Raw genomic sequence first — 27715 nt, forward strand, 5'->3', positions numbered from 1 at the left:
CACCGCCTCCTCCTCATCCTCCTCCTTCTTCTTCTTCTTCTTCTTCATCACCGTCATCATCTTCATCTTCTCGTCCTCTTCCACCACCTTGCCTCCACCTTGTGCCTCGGCCTCCGCCTTGCGATGGTTCTCCTTCCCCGGCCCGGCCAGGGCGGACAATGGTGATGATGAAGAAGCAGAAGGGGAGGAGGGGGGAGGCGCCGGTGGCGGTGGGTTGGCTTTGACCGCGGTCAGACATGTCTCCGCGTTGGCCCTGGTCTTGGTGTCGACGTACAAGGGTTTGGCCATCTCGCTCCTGCCCTGCTCGGCTTTGCCAGAGTTCTGGGTGGTGGGTTGGTCTTTGACCGCCCTGCCCCTGGCCGCCAGCGCTATGGCCAGCGGGGCGTTACAGTCCAACACCTTGCCCGTCACTGGATGGACGTAACTCCCACCACTACTGTTGTTGGAGATGTTGGGCGCGCCGTAGGCTTTGGCGATGGCGGGTGCGGTGTTGGTGCTGGTGGCCGACCTGCCGTTGCACTCGATGTCCTCCTTTTTGGAGGCGACGTTCAAGATCCTGGCGCTGAAGCCGTGGCTTCGCAGGGTCTCGCTGGCATCCCCTCCTCCTCCTCCTCCGCTGGCTTTGGACAAGGGGACCATGAGGTGACTGTAGCGCTCCTCGCTGCCGAACATGACGCCCTCGTCGATGGACTTGGAGTGCCTGAGGCGGGCGCTGGGCACCAGGACCACGTCCTCGTCGCCCAGGTCGGTGGAGAGGAAGGCGGGCGAGTGGCGCTTGGCCTCGATCCTCTTCTCCCGGTCCCTCACCGCCCCGGCGATGGCCGCCGCGAACGGGTTGCCGAAGCCGTCGTCGGGCCGGAGTCGGTCGGTGCCCTGGGTGTCGATCTCCATGCTGCTCCCTTGGCTGCTCTTGCCGCTGCTGCTGGTCGACGGCTCCTTGACGATGATGGTGGGGATGGGGATGGAGCACGTCTTCTCCGGGCTGTCCTCCACTTTAGACTGCTTCACCAGCTGGCCTTTCCGTCGGGCCGGCTTGGCGGGGACATACACCGCCTTGTTGCCGGCGTTGCCGACGTCCGAGTAGGGATTCTCGGGCATGTTTCCCCTCCTGCTCCTCATAGTCTGGTGCGAGGTGTTTGGCTTGTACTGGTCTTCAGAGTCCACGGAATACTGCTGGGAATCTTGTCGGTAATACATTGCCTTCTTCTGCCGCTCCGAAAGAATCCCCCCCGTGCTCTCCGGTCTGTTCGAGTTGTGGCTTCTCAACCCGGAGTTATGATTGAAGCCAGCTTTTATTGTTCCATAACTCCTTGGCGCGGTTGGCTTGGGCGTGTTATAAGGTGGCGAAGGAGGGGAGACTGATGGCGGAGGTGGGATATCTTCAGCAGTGTCGGGCATGGACAAACTCCTGGTAAATTTCAGTAACGGAGGAGCTAAAAATTGTTTCTCTTCTTCTAACATACCTGCGCACACACATACACACACACACATGGAGAGAGGCCACAGTAAGAACAATTTGTTAGGCGGGAACTTCAGTCCTTACATACTGACGCAAATTGCTGGAGTAACTCGGTGGGTCATAAGGTCATAAGTGATGGGAGCAGAATTAGGCCATTCAGCCCATCAAGTCTACGCCATTCAATCATATCCCTCCTTAACCCCATTGCCCTGCCTTCTCCCCATAGACCCTGACACCTGTAATATTCAAGAATCTATCTATCACTGCCTTAAAAAGATCAATTGGCTTGGCCTCCGCAGCCTTCTGTGGCAAAGCCCGTGGGTCATGTACCGCATCGGTGAGACCTTGTGTGCATTGGCAACCGTATCAACGCACACTTGTGTTCGGTCCACCAAGGCATACTGGGTTTCCCGGTTGCTAACTATTTTAGCTCCCCTTCCCATTCCCTTATTAATCTTTCTGTCCTGGATCTCCTCCATTGCTAGATGAGGCCACACATAAACTGGAAGAACTGCGCCTCATATTAATTCCTTCGCTCCATAGATGCTGCTGCACCCGCTGAGTTTCTCCAGCACTTTTGTCTACCTCATATTCAGCTTGGGTAGCTTACAACCCAATGGTATGAACACTGAAGTCTCCAATATTAGGTAACCTCTAACTGCCCCTTCCCCTTCCCCTCTAACTGCCCCTTCCCCTTCCCCCTATATCCACACCCCCCTCTCCCCCCCCCCTTTCTCCCCCCCCCCCCCCCCTCTAGACTTGCACCAATTTCTCCCCTCATCCCTTTCACAATTTGGAACTCTTCAATTTGTCTACCTCGCACCTTCTACTTTCATCTCCAGCCCCTGTTCCATCTTATCAAAAACACCCCTCACCCAAAGTGTCCACACTTTGAGCTGCCTTGCCTCTTTCCCAGCTGACTTCCCCTCCCCCACCGGTACAATCAGTCTGAAGAAGGGTCCCAGCCCAAAACACCACCTACCCATGTTCTCCAGAGGTGCTGCCTGACCCGTTGAGTGACTCCAGCACTTTGTGTCCTTTCATGGATAGACGATGTTCTGGTTCGGGACCATTCTGGGTCCCGACCTAAGCATCAACTACCCATGTTCTTCAGTGATGCTGCCTGACCCGCTGAGCTACTCCAACACTCGGTGTCTTTTTTGTTGTTGCAAACCAGCATCTGCAGTTCCTTGTCCCTGATGCACTGCATTGGACCATGTGGCAAACAATATTTCTAATAGCGACAATGAGTGAACCTTTAGTGCCGTGCCTATTGAGTTGGCGCTCCATAATCTTGGCGTTCGTTCCAGACACCGAAATCCAAAGGAGGGATTAGGATACAAAGATTAGGGTCATTATTCCATCTGCTGATATATGAAGTTGTACCCTACTGTTTCACCAAGCCTAGTCATTTACATTGGAAACTCAGGTAATGTCGGGTAATGAAGAGACTATCTTGAACATTGAAATCATCACAGAGGATTGATATTCTTAACATTCACGATCTTTGTCCATGATAGCACATCATTTTATTATATATAAAATGTTCTTTGAACAAAGATCGTCCAAAAGTGTGTGTATAAATATATATACACACACACACACACACACACATTATATATATATATATATATATATATATATATATATATATATACACTATGACCATGGACATAGTAAAAGATAGAGAGTAATTTCCGCAGGCTCAAAATATCAAATACTAGAGAGCATAAGTTTAAGGTGACGGGGAAAGTTGTAAGGAGATTTGCAAGGCAAGTTATCAATGCTTTCTAAGTACTTATCGCAAAAGAACTTGCCTTGCAAATCTGCTTACATGCCTCTTAAAACTTGCTATCATATCTCCTTCCAACACCTCCCCAGGTAGTGGGTGGAAGGAGATATGGTAGCAAGTTTTAAGAGGCATTCAGATGGACACATAAACAGGCAGGGTATAGCGGGTCTTAAGGAGGGTCTCGACCCAAAACGTCACCCATTCCTTCTCTCCAGAGACGCTGCCTGTCCCGCTGAGTTGCTCCAGCATTTACTCTCTATCTAGGGAACAGAGGGATACAGACCATGTGGAGGAGGTGGGATTAGTTCGATTGGCATAATGATCGGCACGGACATGGTGGGCTGAAGGGCCTGTTCCTGTACTGTGTTGTACTGTTCTATATTCTCAGAACGAACAATGGAAATTAGCACTCAGTGAATAGTGCAAATAACTCATCTGCTGGACCTGTTGCCTTCAAGAGGAAGACATCAGTCATTGATAATATGGCTCAGATGTTAATGTGCTCACTGCAATCTTCTCCCTCTCGCTGGTATTATAAAGGAGGCATTAAGGATATTTACTTTTTACAGGTTATCAATTTCATTAAAATACTGGAGCCTTGAATTGGTTCCAAGCCATTAAGCATCTACACAATGAAGGTTGTCAACAGCAGTTCCTACTCTTGTGCGGCTGGGAAAGTGAGTCATAAATCATGGCAGCCAGAAGCATTCACTAACTGATCTGCATGAGCCAGGTTGTTACACGTTGCTGACATGAATCAAAGACGCAGGATTCTTTCCTGGTTCCTGGCCCGTTGTCAAAGTTTCATGTACCACCCAAGGTTCTCCCAGTTGTAGAGTGGTGCGTTCCCTGATTCCCAATACCTACTCAAAGTCAGAGAACCAAATACTGTATGCTTCTTCCAAGGAAAGACCCAAGATGTTTGGAGTAGCTCAGCGGGTCAAGCAGCATCACTGGAGAATAGAATAAAGGGGAGGCCATTCAAGACTGAGGTGAGAAAAAACTTTTTCACCCAGAGAGTTGTGAAGTTGTGGAATTCCCTGCCACAGAGGGCAGTGGAGGCCAAGTCACTGGATGGATTTAAGAGAGAGTTAGATAGAGCTCTTGGGGCGAGTGGAGTCAAGGGATTATGGGGAGAAGGCAGGCACAGGTTATTGATTGGGGACGATCAGCCATGATCACAATGAATGGCGGTGCTGGTTCGAAGGGCTGAAGGGCTGAATGGCCTCCTCTTGCACCTACTTTCTATGTTTCCACGAGGAATTTGCGACAATTCGGAACCCTTCTTCAGTCATTTGGGTTCCGAACCCGAAATGTCACCCATTCCTTTTCTCCAGAGATGCTGCCTGACCCGCTGAGTTACTCCACCATTTTTAGTCTAAACCAGCATCTGCAGTTCCTTCCTACACATACTTCCTTCAAATGTAGGCAATCCATTTATTTGTCTTTATTGACCGGGACAATAAGAATCAGGAAGTCGTGACGCAACTTTATAGCATTTTGGTTGGGCCGGCATTTGGAATATTGTGTGCAGTTCTGGTCACTCCATTACATGAAAGATGTGGAACCTTTGGGAAGAGTGCAGAAGAGGTTTACCAGAATGCTGCCTGGATCGGAGAGCGCTCCATATAAGGAGAGGTTGGACAGACTCGGATTGTTTTCTCTGGAACACCGGAGGTTGAGGGGAGACCTGATAGAAGTGTATAAAATGATCACAGGTCTACATAGGGTCGGCAGTCAGAATCTTTTTCCCCAGAGTGAAAATATCAAAGGCGGGAGGGCATAACATTGAGGGCAAAAGGAGAATGATTCATTGAGTTGTGTGGGGCAAGTGTTTTTACACATAGAGTGGTGGTGATGCTTAGAATGGGCTGCCAGGGGATGTGATGGAGATATGATAGTGACATTTGAAAGGCATTTGGAAAGGCATGCAGATGTGGACAGATGTGGCTCACTTGCAGTGCATGCAGATGAGATTTGTTCCAATTTCCATTTAGGTCAAGGAAGAATGGGAGAGGAGCGGGAAGCATGGCGGGCATTACTTGGAAAGAAATCAAGTGCAACTGTACAAGCAGCTGGACACAAAATGCTGGAGTCACTCGGCAGGCCAGGCAGCATCTCTGGGGACAAGGAAGAGGTGACGTTTCGGGTCGAGACCCTTCTCCAGACCTTCACCTGTTCCTTTTTCTTTAGAGGCGCTGCCCAACTCACTGTATTACACCAGCATTTTGTGTCCATCTTTGGTGTAAACCAGCACCTGCAGTTCCTTCCTGCACATTGCCACAGTACAAGGAAGGCTGGCTCTGCCCTGGGGGCAGCGTTAGAGTTGGAGTTGGATTCACGGGAGGTTGGTCTTGGAGGGGAGGATGCTCCTCAAACTTCGGAGCATCCTGGACAATACAGCTCACCCCCTCCATGACCACACTGGTCAGTCTGAGGAGCACCTTCAGCAACAGACTGGTTCCACCAAGATGCAGTGCACAACGCCACAGGAGATCCTTTTTCCCTGTGGCTATCAAACTGTACAACTCCTCCCCCTTCTGTTCCCCTCTTCCCCTCCCCCCCCCCCCCCCCCCCCCCCCCCCCCTCCTCATTTTCCACTTCTTTTCAATTCTTTCCATTCAACGCTTTCATTTCATGTTTCATGGGTATCATGTGTTTTTATGACTGGCAGATCAATTGCCCTCCTGGGATATATACAGTTCTATCATACCGTATCGTACGATAAATGATTTGAGATTTGATACACATCTTTTAAACGTGACATATAAACCAAATGCAACATTTGACGTTGGCAGGTAATTAAGGTTGGAATTCGCACGAGCAAAACCTTGGCCGTATTACCTATGGATTTCTGTCTCCGCATCGTTCCACGCGGGATCTCTAGGTAGGAGCTGTTATGGCTCCCCGGGACTGTAGGGGGCATGACAGCGATACCTTGCCGGTCGTAGATCGACTGAAAACAGAAAAGGAACGTTAACTTCAACGCTGACGGGCAGGGCGGCGCAGCGGTAGAGTCACTGCCTTACAGCGCTTGCAGCGCCGGAGTCCCGGGTTCAATCCCGACCTTGTCTGTACGGAGTTTGTTCGTTCTCCCCGTGACCGCGTGGGTTTTCTCCGAGATCTTCGGTTTCCTCCCACACTACAAAGGCGTACAGGTTTGTAGGTTACTTGGCTTGGTGTATGTGGAAACCGTCCCTAGTGAGTGTAGGGTAGTGTTAATGTGCGGGGATCGCTGGTTGGTGCGGGCTCGGTGGGCCGAAGGGCCTGTTTCCGTGACGTATCTCTAAACTAAGCCAAGCACAGATCTTGTGCCATGCTGTAAACAAACGGCTAGAGGAACTCTGCGAGATGACGCCCGTCCATTTCCCTCCACAGGTGGTCCCTGACCCACTGAGTTCCTCCAGTATATAGACACGAAATGCTGGAGTAGCTCAGCGGCTCAGGCAGCATCCCTGGAGAAAAATAATTGGTGATGTTTCGGGACATAGAAACATAGAAAATAGGTGCAGGAGGAGGCCATTCGGCCCTTCGAGCCAGCACCGCCATTCATTGTGATCATGGCTGATCGTCCCCAATCAATAACTCGTGCCTGCCTTCTCCCCATATCCCTTGAGTCCACTAGCCCCTAGAGCTCTATCTAACTTTCTCTTAAATCCATCCAGTGATTTGGCCTCCGCTGCCCTCTGTGGCAGGGAATTCCACAAATTCACAACTCTCTGGGTGAAAAAATGTTTACTCGCCTCAGTCCTAAATGGCCTCCCCTTTATTCTAAGACTGTGCGGCCCCTGGTTCTGGACTCGCCCAACATTGGGAACATATTTCCTGCATCTAGCCTGTCCAGTCCTTTTATAATTTTATATGTTTCTATAAGATATCCCCTCATCCTTCTAAACTTCAGTGAATACAAGCCTAGTCTTTTCAATCTTCCAGTGTTGCATTCTCTGAAATGTCAATGGTTGCAACATACGTTTGGGAAATGAGAGGGTGGACAGAGTGAGGCTGTTTCAGTTTCTTAAGGGGTGAAGTTTAGTTTAGAAACAGCATTAAAACAGGCCCTTCAGTCCACGTTGATCATCTATCATCTGTTAACAATAATTCTTCATCATCCAACATTCTCATCCACTCCCTCCACATTAGGGGCAATTTTACAGAGGGTAATTAACCTACAAAAACCAGCACATCGTTTGGATGTGGAAGGAAACCAGACCCCATGGTCACAGGGAGAACGTGCAAACTCCACACAGACAGCCTCCGAGATTAGCTTCGAGCCTGGGTCTATGGCTTTTAGTTTTGTTTAGTTTAGCAATAGTGTGTAGAAACAGGCCATTCTGCTGATGGAGTCCATGCCGGCCCAACCATCACCTCCACACTAGCTCTACCCTATACACTCAGGACGGTTTACAGAAGTCAACGAATATCTACAAACCTGCACGTCTTTGGAATATGGGAGGAAACCGGAGCACCTGAAGAAAATCCACGCAGTCACAGGGAGAACGTACAACTTGCGTACAGGCAGCACCCGCAGTCAGGAGCGAATGCGTGACTTTGGCGCTGTGAGGCAGCAACTCTACCGCTGCTCCACTGTGCCGCCATGTGGCGCTGTGAGGCACACAGCTCTGTCAGCTGTCTGTGTGGAGTTTGCACCTTCTTCCTGTGACCACACGGGTATCCCCTGCCTGGTCCTGTTTCGTCCCACATCTTAAAGTCGCCAGGGTTGCTGTTTAATTGACTACTGTAAACTACCCCAGGGGGGTAAGTGTGTTTGGGGGGGGGACTTGATGGATAATAGTTTACAGGAAGGAAATACGGGCATCGAGGCCACGCTTAGATTGGATGGGCTAGAATGGTGACTGGTGTCAGATGGGAACATGGGTTTCATTGTGGAAGTAAACTAAACGCACACCTCCAGATTCAGGGACAGTTTCTTCCCAGCTGTTATCGGGTAACTGAATCATCCTACCACAACTAGAGAGCAGTCCTGAACTACTATCTACAATCAAAGTTGATCCCCGGACTATCTTTGATCGGACTTTGCTGGCTTTACCTTGCACGAAACGTTATTCCCTTATCATGTATCTATAATACACTGTAAATGGCTCGATTATAATCACGTACCGTCTCCACTGACTGGATCATAAGATCATAAGTAATAGGAGCAGAATTAGGCCATTCGGCCCATCAAGTCTACTCCGCCATTCAATTATGGCTGATCCATCTCCCCCTCCTAACCCCATTCTCCTGCCTTCTCCCCATAACCTCTGACCCCCATATAGCGCGCAACAAAAGCTTTTCACTGTACCTCGGTACACGTGACAATAAACTAAACTGAGAACAAAACTGGAATTATTCAGGAGGGTGATTGTGTTGGGGGGTGGGGAGGGAGTTGATGGACGATAGTTTATAGGAAGACAAAGCGTGCATTGAGACCATGCTCAGATTGGGTGGGCTGGAGTGGTGCCTGGTGTTATATGAGAACGTGGATTTCATTGTGGAAGTAAACTGCAGGTAGCACAAAGCGAAGAGTTACTCACGTTTGCATCTGCTGTGGTAGGAAAGCACCTACTGGAAGGCCGCTGTTTGATCGTTGCGACCCGCGAATCGACCGTTGCATTCTCCGCAGCCCGTGACTGTTTGGGGTTCGACACGATTTCATCCAGCTTGTCTGTGGAAGACGGAACACAGCTCAGTTACTGCCCGTGGTGTTCCCCATGAGAAATAAAAGAGAATACTTCCTGCAATACTGCCTGGGCTAGAGAGTTTCAGCTACTTGGAGAAAGGTTGCATAGACTTGTGTTGAAACACAGTAGGAGGTTGTTCAGCCCATCGAGTCTATTCTGGCCCTTAATGTAATCCCACGCCTCCACTTATTTCCTGTTTGTAAGTGATCCATTACAAAGACTGGAGTGAACCATGTCTTTTATTAAGATCATACACAGTCTAGAGAAGGATACACACAGCTGTGCTCATCACATCAGCTTACATACTAACTGCTGCAGCATAACCACAGGCTGTCAAAAGGCCCAGTAATTTATCCCTTCAGAAATGCCCAGTTTAGTTTAGTTTAGAGATACAGCATGGAAACAGGCCCTTCGGCCCATCCAGTCCACGCCCACCATCGATCACCCATTCACACTGGTTCTATGTTATCCCACTTTCCCATCCACACACCGTACACACTTGGAGCAGTCAATGTGTTTGGTATAAGTGTCCATCTTAACTCTGGAACGTCGGAACTTCAGGGGAGAGTTGAGGGGAGTACATGAAATTATGAGAGGCATAGATAGGGTAGACAGTCAGGATCTTTTCCCCCAGGGTGGAAGTGTCCAACACTAGAGGGCATAGCGATAAGGCGAGAGGAGGAAAGTTTAAAGGAGATGCGTGGGAGGGGGGCAAGTTTTTTTCCACAGAGAGTGGTGGGAGTCCGGAACGCACTGCCAGGGGTGGTGGTGGAGGCAGATACGATAGGGGTGGCGGTGGAGGCAGATACGATAGGGGTGGCGGTGCGTTTGGGTCGTGTCAAAGGACAAATGGCGATCCTAAAACACTAAAATAAGGTTTTGTTTCATTTTTTTAAAAATTAGTTTTCTCCCACATCTCAAAATCACGGGGGCTGTTGTTTAACTGACTAGTGTAAGTTACCACAGGAGTGAAAGTGTGTGTGTGGGGGGGGGGGGAGTTGATGGATAATAGTTCAGTTTAGTTCAGAGATTCAGCGCGGAAACAGGCCTGTCGGCCCACCGAGCCTGCACCGACCAGCGGTCCCCGCACATTAACACGATCCGACACACACACCAGGGAGAATTTACACCGATACCAAGCCAATTTACCCACGTCTTTGGGGCGTGGGAGGCAACCAGAGATCCCGGAGAAAACCCACTTGGTCGCGGGGAAGAACGTACAAACTCCGCACAGACAAGCATCGAACCCGGGTCTCTGGCGCTGTAAGGCAGTGACTCTACCCCGCTGCGCCAATATTTAACAATAGGCATATGGACGGGCACAGAATAGAAGGATATGGATCTAGTACTGGTAGCTGGGGTCAGTTTAACTTGGCATCATGTTCAGCACAGACATTGTGGGCCGAAGGGCCTGTTCCTGTGCTGTACTATGTTCCATGCAAATAGCACAGACGACAATTCCATGCACATGACTAAACTGCAAATACCGCACAGTCACTAAGCCACGTTACTGTTGCACAAAGCAGCATGCATCCTTTATTCACGCATGCATCGATTTGTTTACTTAGTGTCGTTTGAAACGCAGTCCTTCTCTTCAAACCCTCTAAATGAGATGGATCGAGATCTATGGGAGTAAGGAGAAGGAAAGGAAGGATTCAGTGAAGAGGTAGATAATATTAAACTATAAATTCATCACTTAATCACAGCGCAGTTTAAAGACATTATAACTTCAAGATGCTTTTATACTTTATGTTCATAAGTCACAGGAGCAGAATTATGCCCCTGTCCCACTTAGGAAACCTGAACGGAAACCTCTGGAGACTTTGCGCCCCGCCCAAGGTTTCCGTGCGGTTCCCGGAGGTGGCAGGTAGTGTAAGCAGGTAGGGAGACTGACAAAAACCTCCGGGAACCGCACGGAAACCTTGGGTGGGAAGCAAAATCTCTCAGAGATTTCCGTTCAGGTTTCCTAAGTGGGACAGGGACATTAGGCCATTCAACCGATCAAGTCTACTCCGCCATTCAATCATGGCTAATCAATCTACCCCTTCAACTCCATTCTCCTGCCTTCTTCCCGTAACTACTGACACCCTGACTCAGTCATTGAGGAGTCGTCGTGAAAATTGAAGACACCGTTAGTTAAGGGAATGTGATCACGTCTGAACAAGTAGAGTTTATACCGAAGATAGACCCAAAATGCTGGAGAAACTCAGCGGGTCAGGCAGCATCTTTGGAGAGAAGGAAGGGGTGGCGTTTTGGGTCGAGACCCTCCTTAAGACCCGAAATGTCACCCATTCTTTCTCTCCAGATATGCTGCCTGTCCCATTGAGTTACTCCGGCATTTTGAGTCTACCTTCGGTGTAAATCAGCATCTGTAGTTCCTTCCCACATAAGCAGAGTTTATATTCATGAATCTTCAAGACGATGGCGTGTCTGGAGAATTTCAGCTCTGTTGAGTATGCTGGGCTGATTCTCAAGCAGAAGCATTTGAGGGGAAATTTAATTGAGATGCACACAATTACGAGACGTGTATATAATCACGAGAGGAATAGATCGGGTAGACGCAAAGAGTCTCTTGCCCAGGGTAGGTGAACCAAGGACCAGAGGACATAGGTTTAAGGTGACGGGGAAAAGATGCAGTAGGGATCTGAGGGGTAACTTTTTCACACAAAGGCTGGTGGGGGTATGGAACGAGCTGCCAGAGGTGGTAGTTGAGGCAGGGACTATCCCAATGTTTGAGAAACAGACAAGTACATGGGTAGGACAGGTTCGGTGGGATATGGGCCAAACGCGGGCAGGTGGGTCTAGTGTAGCTGGGCCATGTGTGGGCGTTGAGCCGAAGGACCTGTTTCCACACTGTATCACTCTCTGCCTCTCTGCCTCCACATGAAGATGACAGAAAGGATATATTGGTGTGGTGAGAAAAATTAAGCAGTAGCCCCCGCTTTGGTCAGAGTAAATTTCACGACCAATCTGCTGAGGTAGACCAGTCATTTTACATTAATTACACCATTCAAGTTCCATGCATTTAGCAAGAGACCAAAGGATCAGATTAATTGATTTAAAAAAAATCATTTCATCTTTGAACAAGTGAAACCATTTTCATCACACAATGCCGATATGCACAAAACAAATGACACAAGCCTGAGTCAAGGAGCAGGAGTTGTAGATTGCAAATCCCAATTACAGACATCCACCTATTCAACATGACTTGATTCACATGAAACTGTTCGGATTAGAGTATTGATCTTTCCCGTGACCTTTCATTTGCATGTTTGAGTTCTTCGCCAGAGAAAATTCGATTAAAAAAACACTGATTATCCAGCACAGTCTATGTTGGACTGGCTGATATACGTGGCTGCAGACAGACACAATATACTGGAGTAATTCAGCGGGCCAGGCAGCATCTCTGGTGAAAAGGAATGGGTGGTGTTTCTGAAGAAGGGTGTGATTTATTCTGAACCTTTTTTCATGCATCCAGTTGCCTTTGCCCCCTGACTCTCAGTCTGAAGAAGTGTCTCCACCCGAAACGTCACCCATTCCTTCTCTGTAGACATGCTGCCTGACCCGCTGAGTAACTCCAGCATTTTGTGTCTACCTTCAGTGAAAAGCAGCATCCGCAGTTCCTTCCTGCACAGATATACTTGGCCAATTGGATTTATATTCCATATTAAATCCCACCATATTTTAAATTCACGTTTGAAAAAAAAAAAAAGTTACAGAATATTAAAATTAATTTGTCAGTGAACCAGGTTAGTTTGAAGGGAGCCCAGGGATGGATTGTGGGAAGCGGGACCCTGGTGTATCATGAGGGGATACGGTGAATATTATCCAGTGAACTATATGCCAAACCATTGTAATCACCGAACAGTGGGTCAGCTTAGTTTAGCTATTTTAGTTTGGAGATACAGCGCAGAAACAGGCCCGACACTAGAGGTGCTTTCCTAACACTATCCAACACGCTGGGGATAATTAACTGTTATACCAAAGCCAATTATTTGGGCCCCATATCTGAGGAAGGATGTGCTGGCTCTGGAGAGGGTCCAGAGGAGGTTTACTAGAATGATTCCAGGAATGAGGGGGTTAAGATATGATGAGCGTTTGACAGCACTGGGCCTCGACTCGCTGGAGTTTAGAAGATTGAGGGGGGGTCCTCATTGAAACGTCAAGAATAATGAAAGGCATAGATAGAGTGGATGTGGAAAGGATGTTTCCACTGGTGGGAGAGTCTAGGACCAGAGGTCACAGCCTCAGAATTACAGGGCGCTCCTTTAGAAAGGTGGTGAGGAGGAATTTCTTTGGTCAGAGGGTAATTAATCTGTGGAACCCATTGCCTAAGAGGGCTTTGGACGTCAAGTCAGTGGAAATGTTTAAGGTAGAGATAGACAAGTTCTTGATTAGACGGTGGTCGAGGGTTATGGGGAGAAGGCACGAAAATGGGATTAGGAGGCAGAGATCAGCCATGATTGAATGGTGGAGTGGACTTGATGGGCCGAATGGCCTAATTCTACTCCTATAACCTGTGAACTTGAGAATTAACTGTCATATGTCCAATTCTGCGAGCAACTCTGTATCCCTTTAAGAACGGTTAAACAGTGCACCAATAAGCCCAGGTTCACAAAAGAAATTCAACAATTAAGAACTGAGAAAAATGCTGCATATAAAACTGGAAATAAGCAGGACTACATGGCTGCAAAATATAAATTAAGGTCTACAATAAGGGAAGCCAAATACAATTATGCCTCCAAAATAGAACAAGTACATCTCAACCAATAACACAAGAACTGTCTGGAAAAAACTTCAGGAAATCACCAACTACAAAAAGAAATCCACCCCCATCCCTGATAATGATCATCAACTCCCAGATAAACTGAACATTTTCTATGGCAGGTTTGAACAGTCTCCAGTCTCTCCACCATCGCCCCCCTCTCCTCTTCCTCCCCCTCCGTTCCACATCCAGGAGGCCGAGGTGAGGACTACCTTCAGGAGACAGAAGAAAAATAAATCAGCGGGCCCAGACAACATCAGCCCAGCAGTGCTCCATCAGTGTGCTGCAGAACTGGCCCCTGTCTTCACCGACATCTTCAACACCTCCCTCTGCCAATGTTCAGTGCTCCAGTGCTTCAAACAATCCACCATCATTCCTGTGCCCAAGTCTAACACAACATCCTGCCTCAATGACTACAGACCGATTGCCCTCACATCCGTGGCCATGAAGTCATTTGAGCGCATTATTCTCACTCACCTCAAAACCAGCACTTCCTCCATCATGGACCCATATCAATATGATCGTGGCTGATCATCCAACTCAGTATCCCGTACCTGCCTTCTCTCCATACCCCCTGATCCCCTTAGCCACAAGGGCCACATCTAACTCCCTCTTAAATATAGCCAATGAACTGGCCTCAACTACCCTCTGTGGCAGAGAGTTCCAGAGATTCACCACTCTCTGTGTGAAAAAAGTTCTTCTCATCTCGGTTTTAAAGGATTTCCCCCTTATCCTTAAGCTGTGACCCCTTGTCCTGGACTTCCCCAACATCGGGAACAATCTTCCTGCATCTAGCCCGTCCAACCCCTTAAGAATTTTGTAAGTTTCTATAAGATCCCCTCTCAATCTCCTAAATTCTAGAGAGTATAAACCAAGTCTATCCAGTCTTTCTTCATAAGACAGTCCTGACATCCCAGGAATCAGTCTGGTGAACCGTCTCTGCACTCCCTCTATGGCAAGAATGTCTTTCCTCAGATTTGGAGACCAAAACTGTACACAATACAGTTATCAATATATCAATTTGCATATAGAGCCAACAGGTCAGTAGAAGACACAGTCAACCTGGCCATCCATCACACTCTGCAACACCTGGAAACCGCCAACACTTACGCACGCATCCTGTTCATGGACTTCAGTTCCGCATTCAACTCCATCAACCCGGTCAAACTCTTCCATAAATTAACGGACATGACTAGTTCACACAAGTTCTACATTATTCCACGTTCGCATCCACTCCCTCCACACGAGGGACAATTTGCAGAGGGCCAATTAACCCACAAACCCGCATGTCTTTCGGACAACGTGGGAGGAAACCGGACCACCCGGAGGAAAACGCATGTGGTCACGGGGAGAACTTAATGCTTCGGTTAGATTACAAAGTGTCAAATTGGACAAACTGGATCCACCTCTTCCTTTCTTCTTCCCGCCCCCGACCCGAAAAACGTTGCCTATTTCCTTCGCCCCATAGATGCTGCCTCACCCTCTGAGTTTCTCCAGCATTTTTGTCTACCTTGGACAAACAATTGTGCAGGTTTACCAGGGGAATATGAATAATTCAGCTGAACGCTATTTTCATGACAAGCATACATTTGTTCAACTGGGAATTTTAGAAAGGCTGCTGATTAATCCTGAAGGTTCTCTAGCACGTGGATGGTGTTACACCGGAGCTCTCTGAAGTCTTGACTATAAGAAAACACGAGTGTAATTGATACCAGCAGTTTTTTGGCCTGGATGTGGAAACAACGAGCGCTGAAATTATGAACGGGAAATGCAAAGGATGTTATCTCTTAAATACTTGTGACTGTTCCATCGAAATCCATTAGAGTGGCAGAGCGTGGAATTCCCTCTGTGCATGGTGACTATTCACAACGTTGCCAACGGTGGCTCAGAGCTGGAAAGGATTTATAGGGCGGCATGTTTCCAAATGGGAATCACCATTGGTAGTCGCACAAATTCCAATTCCAAGTCTACACTCTCTGCAGGGAGTGGGCACTGCGCAGTGATCGACCGAAAGCCAGTGTGCGAAATCTCACTCAGTGTATTTCAAGTCGAACTTCATCCCAGGCAAGTGACAATGTTGAATCTGGCTAGCCCCATGTGTAGGAAGGAACTGCATTCGCTGGTTTAAACCGGAGATTAGGCACAAAAAGCTGGAGCAACTCAGCGGGTCTGGCGGCATTTCCGGGGAGAAGGAGCAGGTGGCGTTTTGGGTGGCGACCCTTCTTCAGGCTGAGAGTCAGGGGGAAAGCGAAAACGGGAGATATCGATGGTGATGTGGAGAGATATAGAACAAGTGAATGAAAGATAATCGGAGAAACAGGAGGAATGGCTATCCAACAGAACGTGCGCTTGGGTTCATATACTCACCGGTCCTCTTCTTCCGTAACGTTGCTTGGAAAGCAAAAGAGAAGGAAGCAAATAGATTTTAAGGTTGGCGAAATCCTACTTTGCTCGTCATTGAAATCTCTTGCATAGTACAGAAACCACTTGGCCAAGGAAGGCACTGGGAACATCTCCAGTTCCAGTGCCCTGAGCTCACTCCATCTGCCCTCTGACCAAGGGGCCTGGCAGAGCCCTGATGCACTTCCATCCATTATCATTTAATGGATGGAGCTGTTCCAGACAAATTCCTGTCTGGCATTGAATTTCCATAGAATAAACTGAAGCAAAATCCTACAGCGAATAATGTCTGCGGTACTTTGTTGCCACATGTACTAAGGTACACAAAAATTCATTTTCGTATACGGTTCAGTACAAATATCACGATACATACGCACTGACATACCTCTTAGAGAAGCATTTCACACTCAGTACAAGTGTATAGCAGTAGCACACTGAGACATTAGTTTAGCTTAGTTTAGAGATACAGCGTAGAAACAGGCCCTTCGGCCCACGGACTCCGTGCCGGCCAACGATCCCCGTGCATTAACCATGCCCTATACACACTAGGGACAATTTACACTTATACCAAGCCAATTAACCTGCATACCTGACCATCTCTGGAGTGTGGCAGGAAAACAAAGGTCTTTGAGATAACCCACGCGGTCATGGGGAGAACGTACAAACGCCGTACAGACAAGCACCCGTAGTTGGGATCGAACCCTGGTCCCTGGCGCCGTAAGCACTGTCGGGCAACAGCTCTACCGCTGCACCAGTGTGCAGCCCATTACTATTACACTGTTGAGACCAAGTTGTGCTAATCGGACCTGACGTACAGTTACGACATTGAGTCAAACAGCTCGGAAACAGGCCTTTGGGCCCAACTTGCCCACGCCGACCAACATGCCCCATCTACACTATTCCACGTTTGGCCTATATCCCTCTAAATCTAGCCTATCCATGTCTGATGGGTTCTTAAATGTTGTGATAGTACCTGCCTCAACTACCTCCTCCGACAGCTCGTTCCATGCACCCACCACTCTTGGTATGAAAACGTTACCCCTCAAGTTCACATTAAATCTTTCCCCCTTCATCTTAAACCTGTGTCCTCTGGTTCTCGATGTCTTTACTCTGGACAAGAGACTCTATGTGCATCTACCCGATCTATTCCATTCATGATTTTGTACACCTCTATACAGTCACCCCTCATCCCTCTGCGCTCCAAGACCTAGCCTGCTCAACCTCTCCCTGTAGTTCAGTTCCTAGAGTCCTGGCAACATCCAGGTAAATCTTCTCCGAATATTTTCAAGCTTGGCAACATCTTTCCAATATCATGGCGACCAAAACTGAACACAATATTCAACATTTGGCCACGCCAACGTTTTCTATTACTAGATGTACTCAGCAGTTCAAGCAGCATCTGTGGAGGCAGAGGGGTGGTCTGGAGCAAAAACAAATGCTGGAAGCAACTGGCTTCAACATTAACCATATAACATATAACAATTACAGCATGGAAACAGGCCATCTTGACCCTTCTAGTCTGTGCCGAACACATAATCTCCCCTAGTCCCATATACCTGCGCTCAGACCATAACCCTCCATTCCTTTCTCGTCCATATAACTATCCAATTTATTTTTAAATGATAAAAATGAACCTGCCTCCACCACCTTCACTGGAAGCTCATTCCACACAGCCACCACTCTCTGAGTAAAGAAGTTCCCCCTCATGTTACCCCTAAACTTCTGTCCCTTAATTCTCAAGTCATGTCCCCTTGTTTGCATCTTCCCTCCTCTCAGTGGGAAAAGCTTATCCACGTCAACTCTGTCTATCCCTCCCATCATTTTAAAGACCTCTATCAAGTCCCCCCTTAACCTTCTGCGCTCCAAAGAATAAAGCCCTAACTTGTTCAACCTTTCTCTGTAACTTAGTTGCTGAAACCCAGGCAACATTCTAGTAAATCTCCTCTGTACTCTCTCTATTTTGTTGACATCCTTCCTATAATTAGGCGACCAAAATTGTACCCCATACTCCAGAATTGGCCTCACCAATGCCTAGTACAATTTTAACATTACATCCCATTGTGGGAGAATTGTTTAGTTTAGAGATACAGCATGGAATGAATGGAAAACGGGACCTTTGGCCCACTGAGTCCACATCGACTAACAATCACGCATACACTAGCTCTATCTTATTCAACTTTCACATCGTACGCACACATTAGAGGCACAAATTAACGTTGCACGCCTTTGGAATGTAGGGGGAAACCGCAGCACTCGGAGAAAACCGTGCGGTTACAGGGAGAACGTACAAACGCCACAGAGACAGCACCCGCAGTCAGGATTGAACCTGCGTCTCTGGCGCTGTGGCAACAACTCTACCGCCGTGCCACAGTGCCACCTAGTGGGTGGTGAACTGGGTACTTGGACAAAAAATGCCCATTTATTGATGTGTGAAATGGCCTCTGATGTCAGGTTGCGTGTCCTCAAAACTGGTGGATTCAACGTTTTAATTTTGCGAAGATCAGCAAGGCGCAGACGGAATGAAGAAAGAAAGGCACTTGCTCACACCTTCCTCAGGTGTTAGATCTCTCTGCTGATTTCATCCTGTTTTAGCTCTGTGTTCACACTCCCATGTGGAGCCACATTGCCCGTCCAAAAATGGGAAGGTTTCAACTGCCGTGGCTCACACCGCTGCGCCATCGCAGATACTTAACGGCTGGCCATTCCCAGCAAGTGGCACAGTGGTGGAGTTGCTGCCTTACAGCTCCAGGGACCCGGGTTCGATATAGACTCGGGCTGCTTGTCTGTACCGTGTTTGTACGTTCTCCCCGTGACCTGCGTGGGTTTTCCCCAGGTTCTCTGGTTTCCTCCCACACTCCAAAGATGTACAGTTTTGTAGCTTAATTGGCTTGATATAATTGTAAATTTCCCCTAGTGTGTAGGTTAGTGTTAATGTGCGGGGATCGCTGGGCGGTGCGGGCTCGGTGGGCAGAAAGGCCTCCTTCCCCGCTGTATCTCTGAACTAAACTGAAGGAGTCATTCCCAGTCCTTTTCAACACTTCTCTTTTGCAAGTAAATGATCAAATTCATTTTTTTAAATCGTTCAACAGCTACCAGCCTACTATATACACAATATTATTCAGTTCACCAGCATCCTCGTTAATTTCTGTACATTATCACCGATCGCTGGTCGGTGTGGGCTCGGGGGGTCGAAGGGCCTGTTTCCGTGCTGTATGTCTAATCTAAACTACACTTGAGCAGAATGGTTCTTGAGAAATGTTAGATGACGCTACCCCATCTTAAAGAAGTCAAGTGGTTTTGTCACTGAATATAGACACAACATTCTGGAATAACTCAGCACTGACGAAATGCAATAGGCGATGTTTCGGGTCCAGATACTTCTTCAGACTGGGAATCAGGGGAGAGGGAGACCAGAGGTATTAAAAGGTGCAGAACAAATCAGAGCCGGCACCGATGGCCAATGAAAGGTGGAGCCCACAATGCTCCATTGTTTGCTGGCGAAGAGGTGATAACGAAGGGATACGAACAGTGAAACTAGCACGATGACGAGGGTGCGGGAGGGACAGAGTGTGAGGGAATGCATGGGTATACTGAGCTGGCCACTGACTGTGAGAAGTCCACTGTTACCCGCCAGCACTCTAACAATAGCATGAATGCAGCTGAGGTGGGGGGCAGCACAGTGGCGCAGCGGTAGAGCTGCTGTCTCAACAGCGCCTGAGACCCGGGTTCGATTCTGACTAAGGGTGCTTGTCTGTATGGAGTTTGTACAAGCAGAACCTTTATCTCAGGGTGGAAATTCAAAGACGAGAGGGCATAGCTTTAAGGTAAGAAGGGCAAAGGTTAAAGGAGACGCATGAGGCAAGTCATATTACACAGAGTGGCGGGTTCTTGGAATGCGCTGCCAGGAGTGGGGGCGGAAGTCGATACAACAATGGCATTTAAGGGGCTTATAGACCGGCACATGGTTACGCAGGTAGGTGATGGAGTGATGTGGATCATCTACAGGGAGAGGAGATTAGTTTAACTTGGGCTCATGTCCAGCACGGACATTGCGGGTAGAATGGCCTGTTCCTGTGCTGTACTGTTCTGTGTGTCGGAAGGAACTGCAGATGCTGGTTTACACCAAAGATAGACTAATGCCCCTGTCCCACTTAGGAAACCTGAACGGAAACCTCTGGAGACTTTGCGCCCCACCCAAGGTTTCCATGCGGTTCCCGGAGGTTCCTGGGGGTTTTTGTCAGTCTCCCTAATGGTCGGAAGTGGTCGAAAGAAGCGGAAACCACTCTCGACTATTAGGGAGACTGACAAAAACCTCCGGGGACCACACGGAAACCTTGGGTGGGGCGCAAAGTCTCCAGAGGTTTCCGTTCAGGTTTCCTAATTGGGACAGGGGCATTAGCCTGAAGAAAGGCCTGGCCCTGAAACGTCATCCATTCCTTCTCTCCGGAGATGCTGCCTGTCCCGCTGAGTTACTCCAGCATTGTGTGTCTGCGTTATCCCAGGGGACAGTCTATGGAGAAAACCTAACCGAATCAGAAGCTCTTCCGTTTCTGTATTGAATTCCTCTTGCATGAAACAATGATGTTCTGCTAGCTTTCACAATTACTTGCTGTCTCTGCAGACCAATCCACCACAAAATATCCACGTAATTATTCACGCACGGATTATTCACGTTATTTCTGATTTAGTTGCCTCCTGGATGCACGGTGAATTTTTTTTATATTGGGGTTTTTTTTGGCCTGCTTTTACCAAAAAAATAATTCTAACGACCTGGCTCTTCATTCACAAATTGCAGTGAATCCATGGAGAGCAGCCATGTCAATGGTTAAAGACAGGGAGAACGGGTGTATTAAGGCAATGGAGTTTCTCGTAATTTACTGTTAGACCAAATTTAACTACGGAGCATGTATTGGCATGCACATTATTGTGTTGGCCATTAATTTCTACCAGATCTGAACAAATGTAATGTTCCCTCATGCACAGACTCATGTTTAGATTATTGAAGGCAAGTGCAATACAAATGGGTAATTTACATCTGCTTGTCTTCCACGTTGAGTTAAGGGCATGTCCCACTGTACGAGGTAATTCAAGAGTTCACCCAAGTTCTCCCCTGAGCTTGTGTACTGTACGTAGCGGCTCGTACGAGTAAAAAAGTAACAATTCTATTTCATCACAAGTATTTTTTTTACTCGTGGACATTTTTCACAGTGTTGAAAAAACGTCACGAGTTTACCGGATTTCCCCGAGTACTTACCGTTACTCGTACAAACCGCTACGTGACATCCACGAACTCCTACGTACATTACGCAAGCTCGAATCAGGGGGAGAACTCGGGAGAACTCTTGAATGACCTCGTACAGTGGGACAAGCCCTTTAATATTGCCGGTTATGAATTGGCACAAAGGCAGTGGATCGAGGATAACTTGAAGGAGAGATGCGAACACCAGATCGCCTGTTCCCCAGCAGGTGGCGTAGCGGTAGAGTTGCCGCTTTACAGCGCCAGAGACCCGGGTTCCATCCCGACTACGGGCGCTGGCTGTACCTTCCCCCCGTGACCACGTGGGATTTCTCCGGGTGCTCCGGGTCCCTTCCACACTCCAAAAGATGCGCAGCTCTGTAGGTTCAATAGCGCCGGTAAAGATTGTAAATTGGCCCTGGTGTGTAGGATTGGGCTGGTGTACGGGGATCGCTGGTCGGCACAAACCCGGTGGGCCGAAGGGCCTGTCTCCACACTGTATCTCTACACGAAACTAAAAATCGAAACATTCCAAAAGGCGTGCAGGTTTGTAGGTGAATTGGCTTCTGTAAATTGTCCCTAGTGTGTAGAATAGAACTGGTGTATGAGCGATCGCTGGTCGGCACGGACTCGGCATGGTGGGCCGAAGGGCCTGTTTCCGTGCTGTAAGACAGTGCCGGTGGTGAAATTGGCTTTGGTGAAATGACGTCTCTAGGTTCTGTGTCCTGAGAACTACTGCCTGAAACGTCAGTGTTGTTCTGACAATCGGGTGGTGAAGGGGTCATGGTGAAGGGGTCATAGACTCATACAGTGTGGGAACAGACCCTACGGCCCAACATTCCCCACTTACACTAGTCCCACCTGCCTGCGTTTGGCCCATATCCCTCTAAACCTGTCCTATCCATGTACCTGTCTAACTGGTTCTTAAACATTGCGATGGTCCCTGCCTCAACTACCTCCTCGGGCAGCTCGTTCCATACACCCACCACTGCCTTGCTGGGGCAGCAGTGCGCCCTCACTCACCATTTCATTGTCTATATAATTAAGGTTTGGGGATATAACTAATGGTTTGCTTTGTGCTTTGTGCAATCTTTGCACACTGACCTCTGGGCAAGATGTCCTTGAATCTGTGCAAGCTCAAAAAACGAAGAGATGGTGTGGGTGGAGAAACCAGAGAAGGCAACAAACACCAAGGGAGATATTAGACAATAGACAATAGACAATGAGTGCAGGAGTAGGCCATTCGGCCCTTCGAGCCAGCATCGCCATTCAATGTGATCATGGCTGATCATCCCCAATCAGTACCCCGTTCCTGCCTTCTCCCCATATCCCCTGACTCCGCTATCTTTAAGAGCCCTATCTAGCTCTCTCTTGAAAGTATCCAGAGAACCGGCCTCCACAGCCCCCTGAGGCAGAGAATTCCACAGACTCACAACTCTCTGTGTGAAGAAGTGACCAGCGATCACCCCGTACACTGGCATTATCCTACACACCAGTGACAATTCACAATTTCACCAAAGCCAATTAACCGACAAATCGATATGTATTTGGAGTGTGGGAGGAAACTCTTGGAGTTCTAACTTCCTGGAGAAAGCCCATGCAGGTCACCGTGAGAATGTAAAAACTCGGTAAAAATTAATTCCTATTAAGTACAGACAGCAATCACCCTGTAGTCAGGATCGAACCTGGGTCTCTGACGCTGTGAGGCAACAACTCTACCGCTGCGCCACCGTGCCGAGTGTGAAGTCTAAATGGGATTTCCCGCATCTTCCCAAGTCTTCCGCCTCAAGCCCCAGCTCTGGCCTACTTCCGTCTGACAAGCACACGATTGAGATCGATAGCTCAATCGTTTGAACTGTGAACAGATGTTTGGGGTGAGAGCCACATTGCTGGAGATTACTGTGCATCTCTCCAGAGGGTTGGTAGTACATCATCAAACTGTGCACTCAGGCAGAGCATTACATGTGCAGACTTCCCGCCTTGCACTGACACCTTGCTTCCAGTATTTAAAGCTAACATTGCCAGTCCCTGAATGTACTGAAGACTAGGGTGGCCACTTAGGAAACCTGAACGGAAACCTCTGGAGACTTTGCGCCCCACTCAAGGTTTCCGTGCGGTTCCTGGAGGTTGCAGGTGGCTGCCGGAGGTTGCAGGTAGTGGAAGCAGGTAGGGCGACTGACAAAAACCTCCGGGAACCGCACGGAAACTTTGGGTGGGACGCAAAGTCTCCAGAGGTTTCCGTTCAGGTGGGACAGGGGCAATACAGCGCCAGAGACCCAGGTTCGATCCCGACTACAGGTGCTGTCTGCACAAAGTTTGTACGTTCTCCCCGTGACCTGCGTGGGTTTTCCCCGGGTGCTCCAGGTTTCCTCCTCATACTCCAATGACATAGTTAATTAGGTTGATTAATTAACTTCATTGATTATTTTAATTAGTAGGTTAATCACATAGCCACCATTAAAGCAACTGTAGTCATGTGTTGATGCACATTGAACTGCAGATGCTGGTTTAAATTTTTAAAAGACCCAAAGTGCTGGAGTAACTCGGTGGGTCAGGCAGCATATCCGGAGAACATGGATAGCTGATATTTAAGGTCGGGTCCCTTTCTTCTAAGACGTTCTAGAACCCTAGTTCTCAAGAAGGGTCCCGACCTGAAACGTCACCATCTCCGTGTGACTCCAGTATAGAAATACAGAAACACAGCAAATAGGTGCAGGAGGAGGCCATTCGGCCCTTCGAGCCAGCACCGCCATTCATTGTGATCGTCCCCAATCAATAACCCGTGCCTGCCTTCTCCCCATATCCCTTGGTTCCACTAGCCCCTAGAGCTCTATCTAACTCTCTCTTAAATCCATCCCGTGATTTGGCCTCCACAGCCCTCTGTGGCAGGGAATTCCACAAATTCACAACTCTCTGGGTGAAAAAGTTTTTCCTCACCTCAGTCTTAAATGGCCTCCCCTTTATTCTACGACTGTGGCCCCTGGTTCTGGGCTCACCCAACATTAGGAACATTTTTCCTGCATCTAGCTTGTCCAGTCCTTTTATAATTTTATGTTTCTATAAGATCCCCCCTCATCCACAAAGGCATAGAAACATAGAACATATAAATTAGGTGCAGGAGTAGGCCATTCGGCCCTTCGAGCCTGCACCACCATTCAATATGATCACTTTGTGTCTTTTCTGTAAACCAGCATTTGCAGTTCCCTGTTTCAGCCACTGTATTTGTCCTTGCTTCACTGTAACTGTGGAAGCCACCTCACGTGTCCCTGGATTGTATTCAGATTAAATAGGTTACATTTGTCAGATTGGTCTCAGCAACATTTTTTTGTTACCTCCTCAGAAAAAAATTCAACGAGGTTAGTCAGACGGCAGGTTCACTTAACAAATCCTGAGGAAGACTGCCCCTGATTAATGGGTCTATCCTTGGTTGGATTTTGCTGGCTTTACCTTGCACTAAACGTTATTCCCTTATCATGTATATGTATCTATCTATCCGTTACTGAACACTGTAAACGCCTCGACTGTAATCACGTGTTGTCTCCCCGCTGACAGGTTAGCACGCAACAAAAGCTTTTCACTGAACTTTGGTACGTGACAATAAACTAAACTAAACTGAACTAAAATCTTTCATGTTTTGAGTTGAGCCTGATTGCATTTATCGCTAGTATACCTGATCAGCTTGCTAAGTAAAACAAAGCTTTTCACTGTAATTTGTTGCAAGTGACAAGAACAAACGCAAACGTAAACAATATTTTAAAATTATTAAGAGAAAAAAGGTAGATTTCCTCATCAGACAGTAGCTAAATCCGTGGCTTTCCACCAAATCCGTGGTTTAATCAGCCGACAACCTGCGTTCCTTTTGACTTTGATACACGTTCTATGGAATCGGTGTGCAGGGTTTGATTTAGTGTCCAATCTTTCTGCTCCTCTGCTGTGAGGATTTAGACAGAGAGCCAGTGGGAGGAAGCTCCTGCTGGGTGGAGCAAACTTGCTGAGTGGCTGCAACACTTTTGCAAGCCCAGCCTCTCTTAGATCACGGTCGTGGTCAGCAATCTACGTTAGCCTTGTTAACTGTGCGCACTCTCCCCCAATGCTGACATAGCCTCTGCTGTAAACACACAACATACTGTACATGGACAGACAGAGAGAGAGACGGACAGAGACAGGCAGAGAGGGAGAGACGGAGAGAGACAGGCAGAGAGGGAGAGACGGAAAGAGACAGACAGACAGACAGAGAGAGAGATACAGACAGACAGACAGACAGACAGACAGACAGACAGACAGACAGACAGACAGAGAGAGAGAGACAGACAGAGAGAGAGAGAGAGAGAGAGAGAGAGACAGACAGAGAGAGAGACGGACAGAGACAGAGAGACAAAGAGAAAGGCAGACAGACAGACAGAGAAGCTAACAGAGAACGACTGATAGACGGAGAGATGGATAGAGATAGATAGATAGATAGATAGATAGATAGATAGATAGATAGATAGATAGATAGATAGATAGATAGATAGATAGATAGATAGATTACATGGGATTGTTGCCAGAAGTCATAGGAGCAGATTAAGTAATTCAGCCGATCAAGTCTATTCCGCCATTCAATTGCTATTCATTCAAAGATAGATTGAGATCTATCTTTCCGTCTCAGCCCCATTCTCCTGCCTTCTCCACATAATCCCCGACCTCATCCCCATTTCCAAATACAGATCATTCGCTGTGGTTATTGGCCAACCGCCGGTTTGAAGCGTGGGAATTTGTCGCTGAAGCAGGGAACATGCGGATTGTGGCATGGATGCTGGAAGAATGGGATCGTCGCTCAGTGCCTGGAACACCGGGTGGCAGGTCCAACATGCCCAGGGTTGTACATTCACTGCTGCTCAGCAACTCGGCCAGTGCAGTGAAGTTGGGCATCACTGAGACACTCCACTGAGTTTACACCTCAATGAGTTCCCAACTTGACAAAAACACCCAGAGAAAACACTTCTCACAAGACAAGGGGGCCACCCCACTCTGAACAGGTCAGCTTACCTCTGTCCACTGTGGGAGGTGTCCAAAGTATAGACGGCAAGAGGGAGAGGAAGGAAGCAGCAAAGAAAGAGAGAGGGAAGAGAGTGAGGAAGGACATTCACCAACGTGTCATTTAGCTCATCTGTTCGCGACGCATCAATTTGTTAGGCGTACAGTGCATTAACGCAGTGGAGAGCGAGTCCTTACAAACCCTTCACCCTCCACACCCCTTCCCCCCTCACCCTTTCCCTTCCCCCCCTCACTCTCCCCCCTCCCCCCCTCACTCTCCCCTCCCCCCTCTCCCCCCCCCCCTCACCCGCCCTCCCCCCCTCACTCTCCCCCCCCACACCCTCCCTTCCCCCCCCTCACCCTTCCCTTCCCCCCCTCACCCCCCCTTCCCTTCCCCCCCCTCCCCCTCCCCCCCCCCCCCCCACCCTCCCCTTCCCCCCCCCCACCCCTCCGTTCCCCCCCTCACCCTCCCCCCCCCCCCCCCCCCGCCCCTTCCCTTCCCCCCCTCACTCTCCCCTTCCCTCACTCTCTCCCTCCCCCCCCACCCTACCCTTCCCCCCCTCACCCTCCCCTTCCCCCCCTCACTCTCCCTTCCCCCCCTCACCCTTCCCTTCCTCCCCACACCCTCCCCTTCCCCCCACTCACCCTCCCCTTCCCCCTCACCCTTCCCCTTTCCCCCCCCCTCCCCCCCCCCTCTCCCATCCCCCCCCACTCCCCCCTTCCCCCCTCACCCTCCCCTTCCCCCTCACCCTTCCCCCTCCCCCTCACCTTCACCCCTTCCCCTTTCCCCCTCATCCTTCCCTTCCCCCCCACCCCCTCCCCCTCTCCCCTTCCCCCCCCCCCACCCCCCCCTTCCCCATTTCCCCCCCCTCCCTGCCCTTCCCTCTCCCCCCCCGCCCCTCCCCTCCCTCCCCTCCCTCCCTCGCCTACCCCTCCCCCTCCCCCCCCCACCCTCCCCTCCCCCCCCCCCACACCCTTCCCTTCCCCCCTCACCCTTTCCCTTTCCCCCCCTCCCATCCTTCCCCTTCCCCCCCCCCTCACCCTCCCCCTCCACCCCCCTCCTCCCGCCCTCACTCAATCTCAGACAGCTGCTGAGGGTTTTTTTGACGGCCCCAGTCATTGACACTTCAAGTGGAGGTCCACCACCGATTAACTAGCAACTGGTGGTCTGGCACCTCCTTTCATCCGGACATAATTACGAGAGTGCACTTGAAACCCCCCCCCCCCCCCCCCCCCCCCCCCCCGAATCTCGACCCCATCTGGACTTCCGATCGGCGGGTGGAGTTCACCCCCTGCAGCCGGGGCTCTGGAATTCCTGTACCGTTGGACTCCTCTCGGAGGCCGCGACCTCTGTTGTTCCGGCACA

The 27715-nt window shown here is 49.0% G+C and overlaps 1 protein-coding gene across 1 annotated transcript in view; it reads right to left on the minus strand.

Annotated features, from left to right (window-relative positions):
* The window catches only part of shank2b (SH3 and multiple ankyrin repeat domains 2b), a 463010-nt gene that overhangs the window by 19882 nt on the left and 415413 nt on the right, over nucleotides 1-27715 (minus strand). The window contains exons 18-20 of the mRNA XM_055649215.1: nucleotides 10497-10556; nucleotides 8786-8916; nucleotides 6096-6207 (exon numbers count right to left, since the gene is read on the minus strand). Of these exons, the coding sequence (XP_055505190.1) occupies nucleotides 6096-6207; nucleotides 8786-8916; nucleotides 10497-10556 (303 nt within the window). The remainder of the gene's footprint in view (nucleotides 1-6095; nucleotides 6208-8785; nucleotides 8917-10496; nucleotides 10557-27715) is intronic.

The sequence above is a fragment of the Leucoraja erinacea genome, chromosome 18 (assembly GCF_028641065.1).
Source record: "Leucoraja erinacea ecotype New England chromosome 18, Leri_hhj_1, whole genome shotgun sequence".
Classification (NCBI taxonomy): domain Eukaryota; kingdom Metazoa; phylum Chordata; class Chondrichthyes; order Rajiformes; family Rajidae; genus Leucoraja; species Leucoraja erinaceus.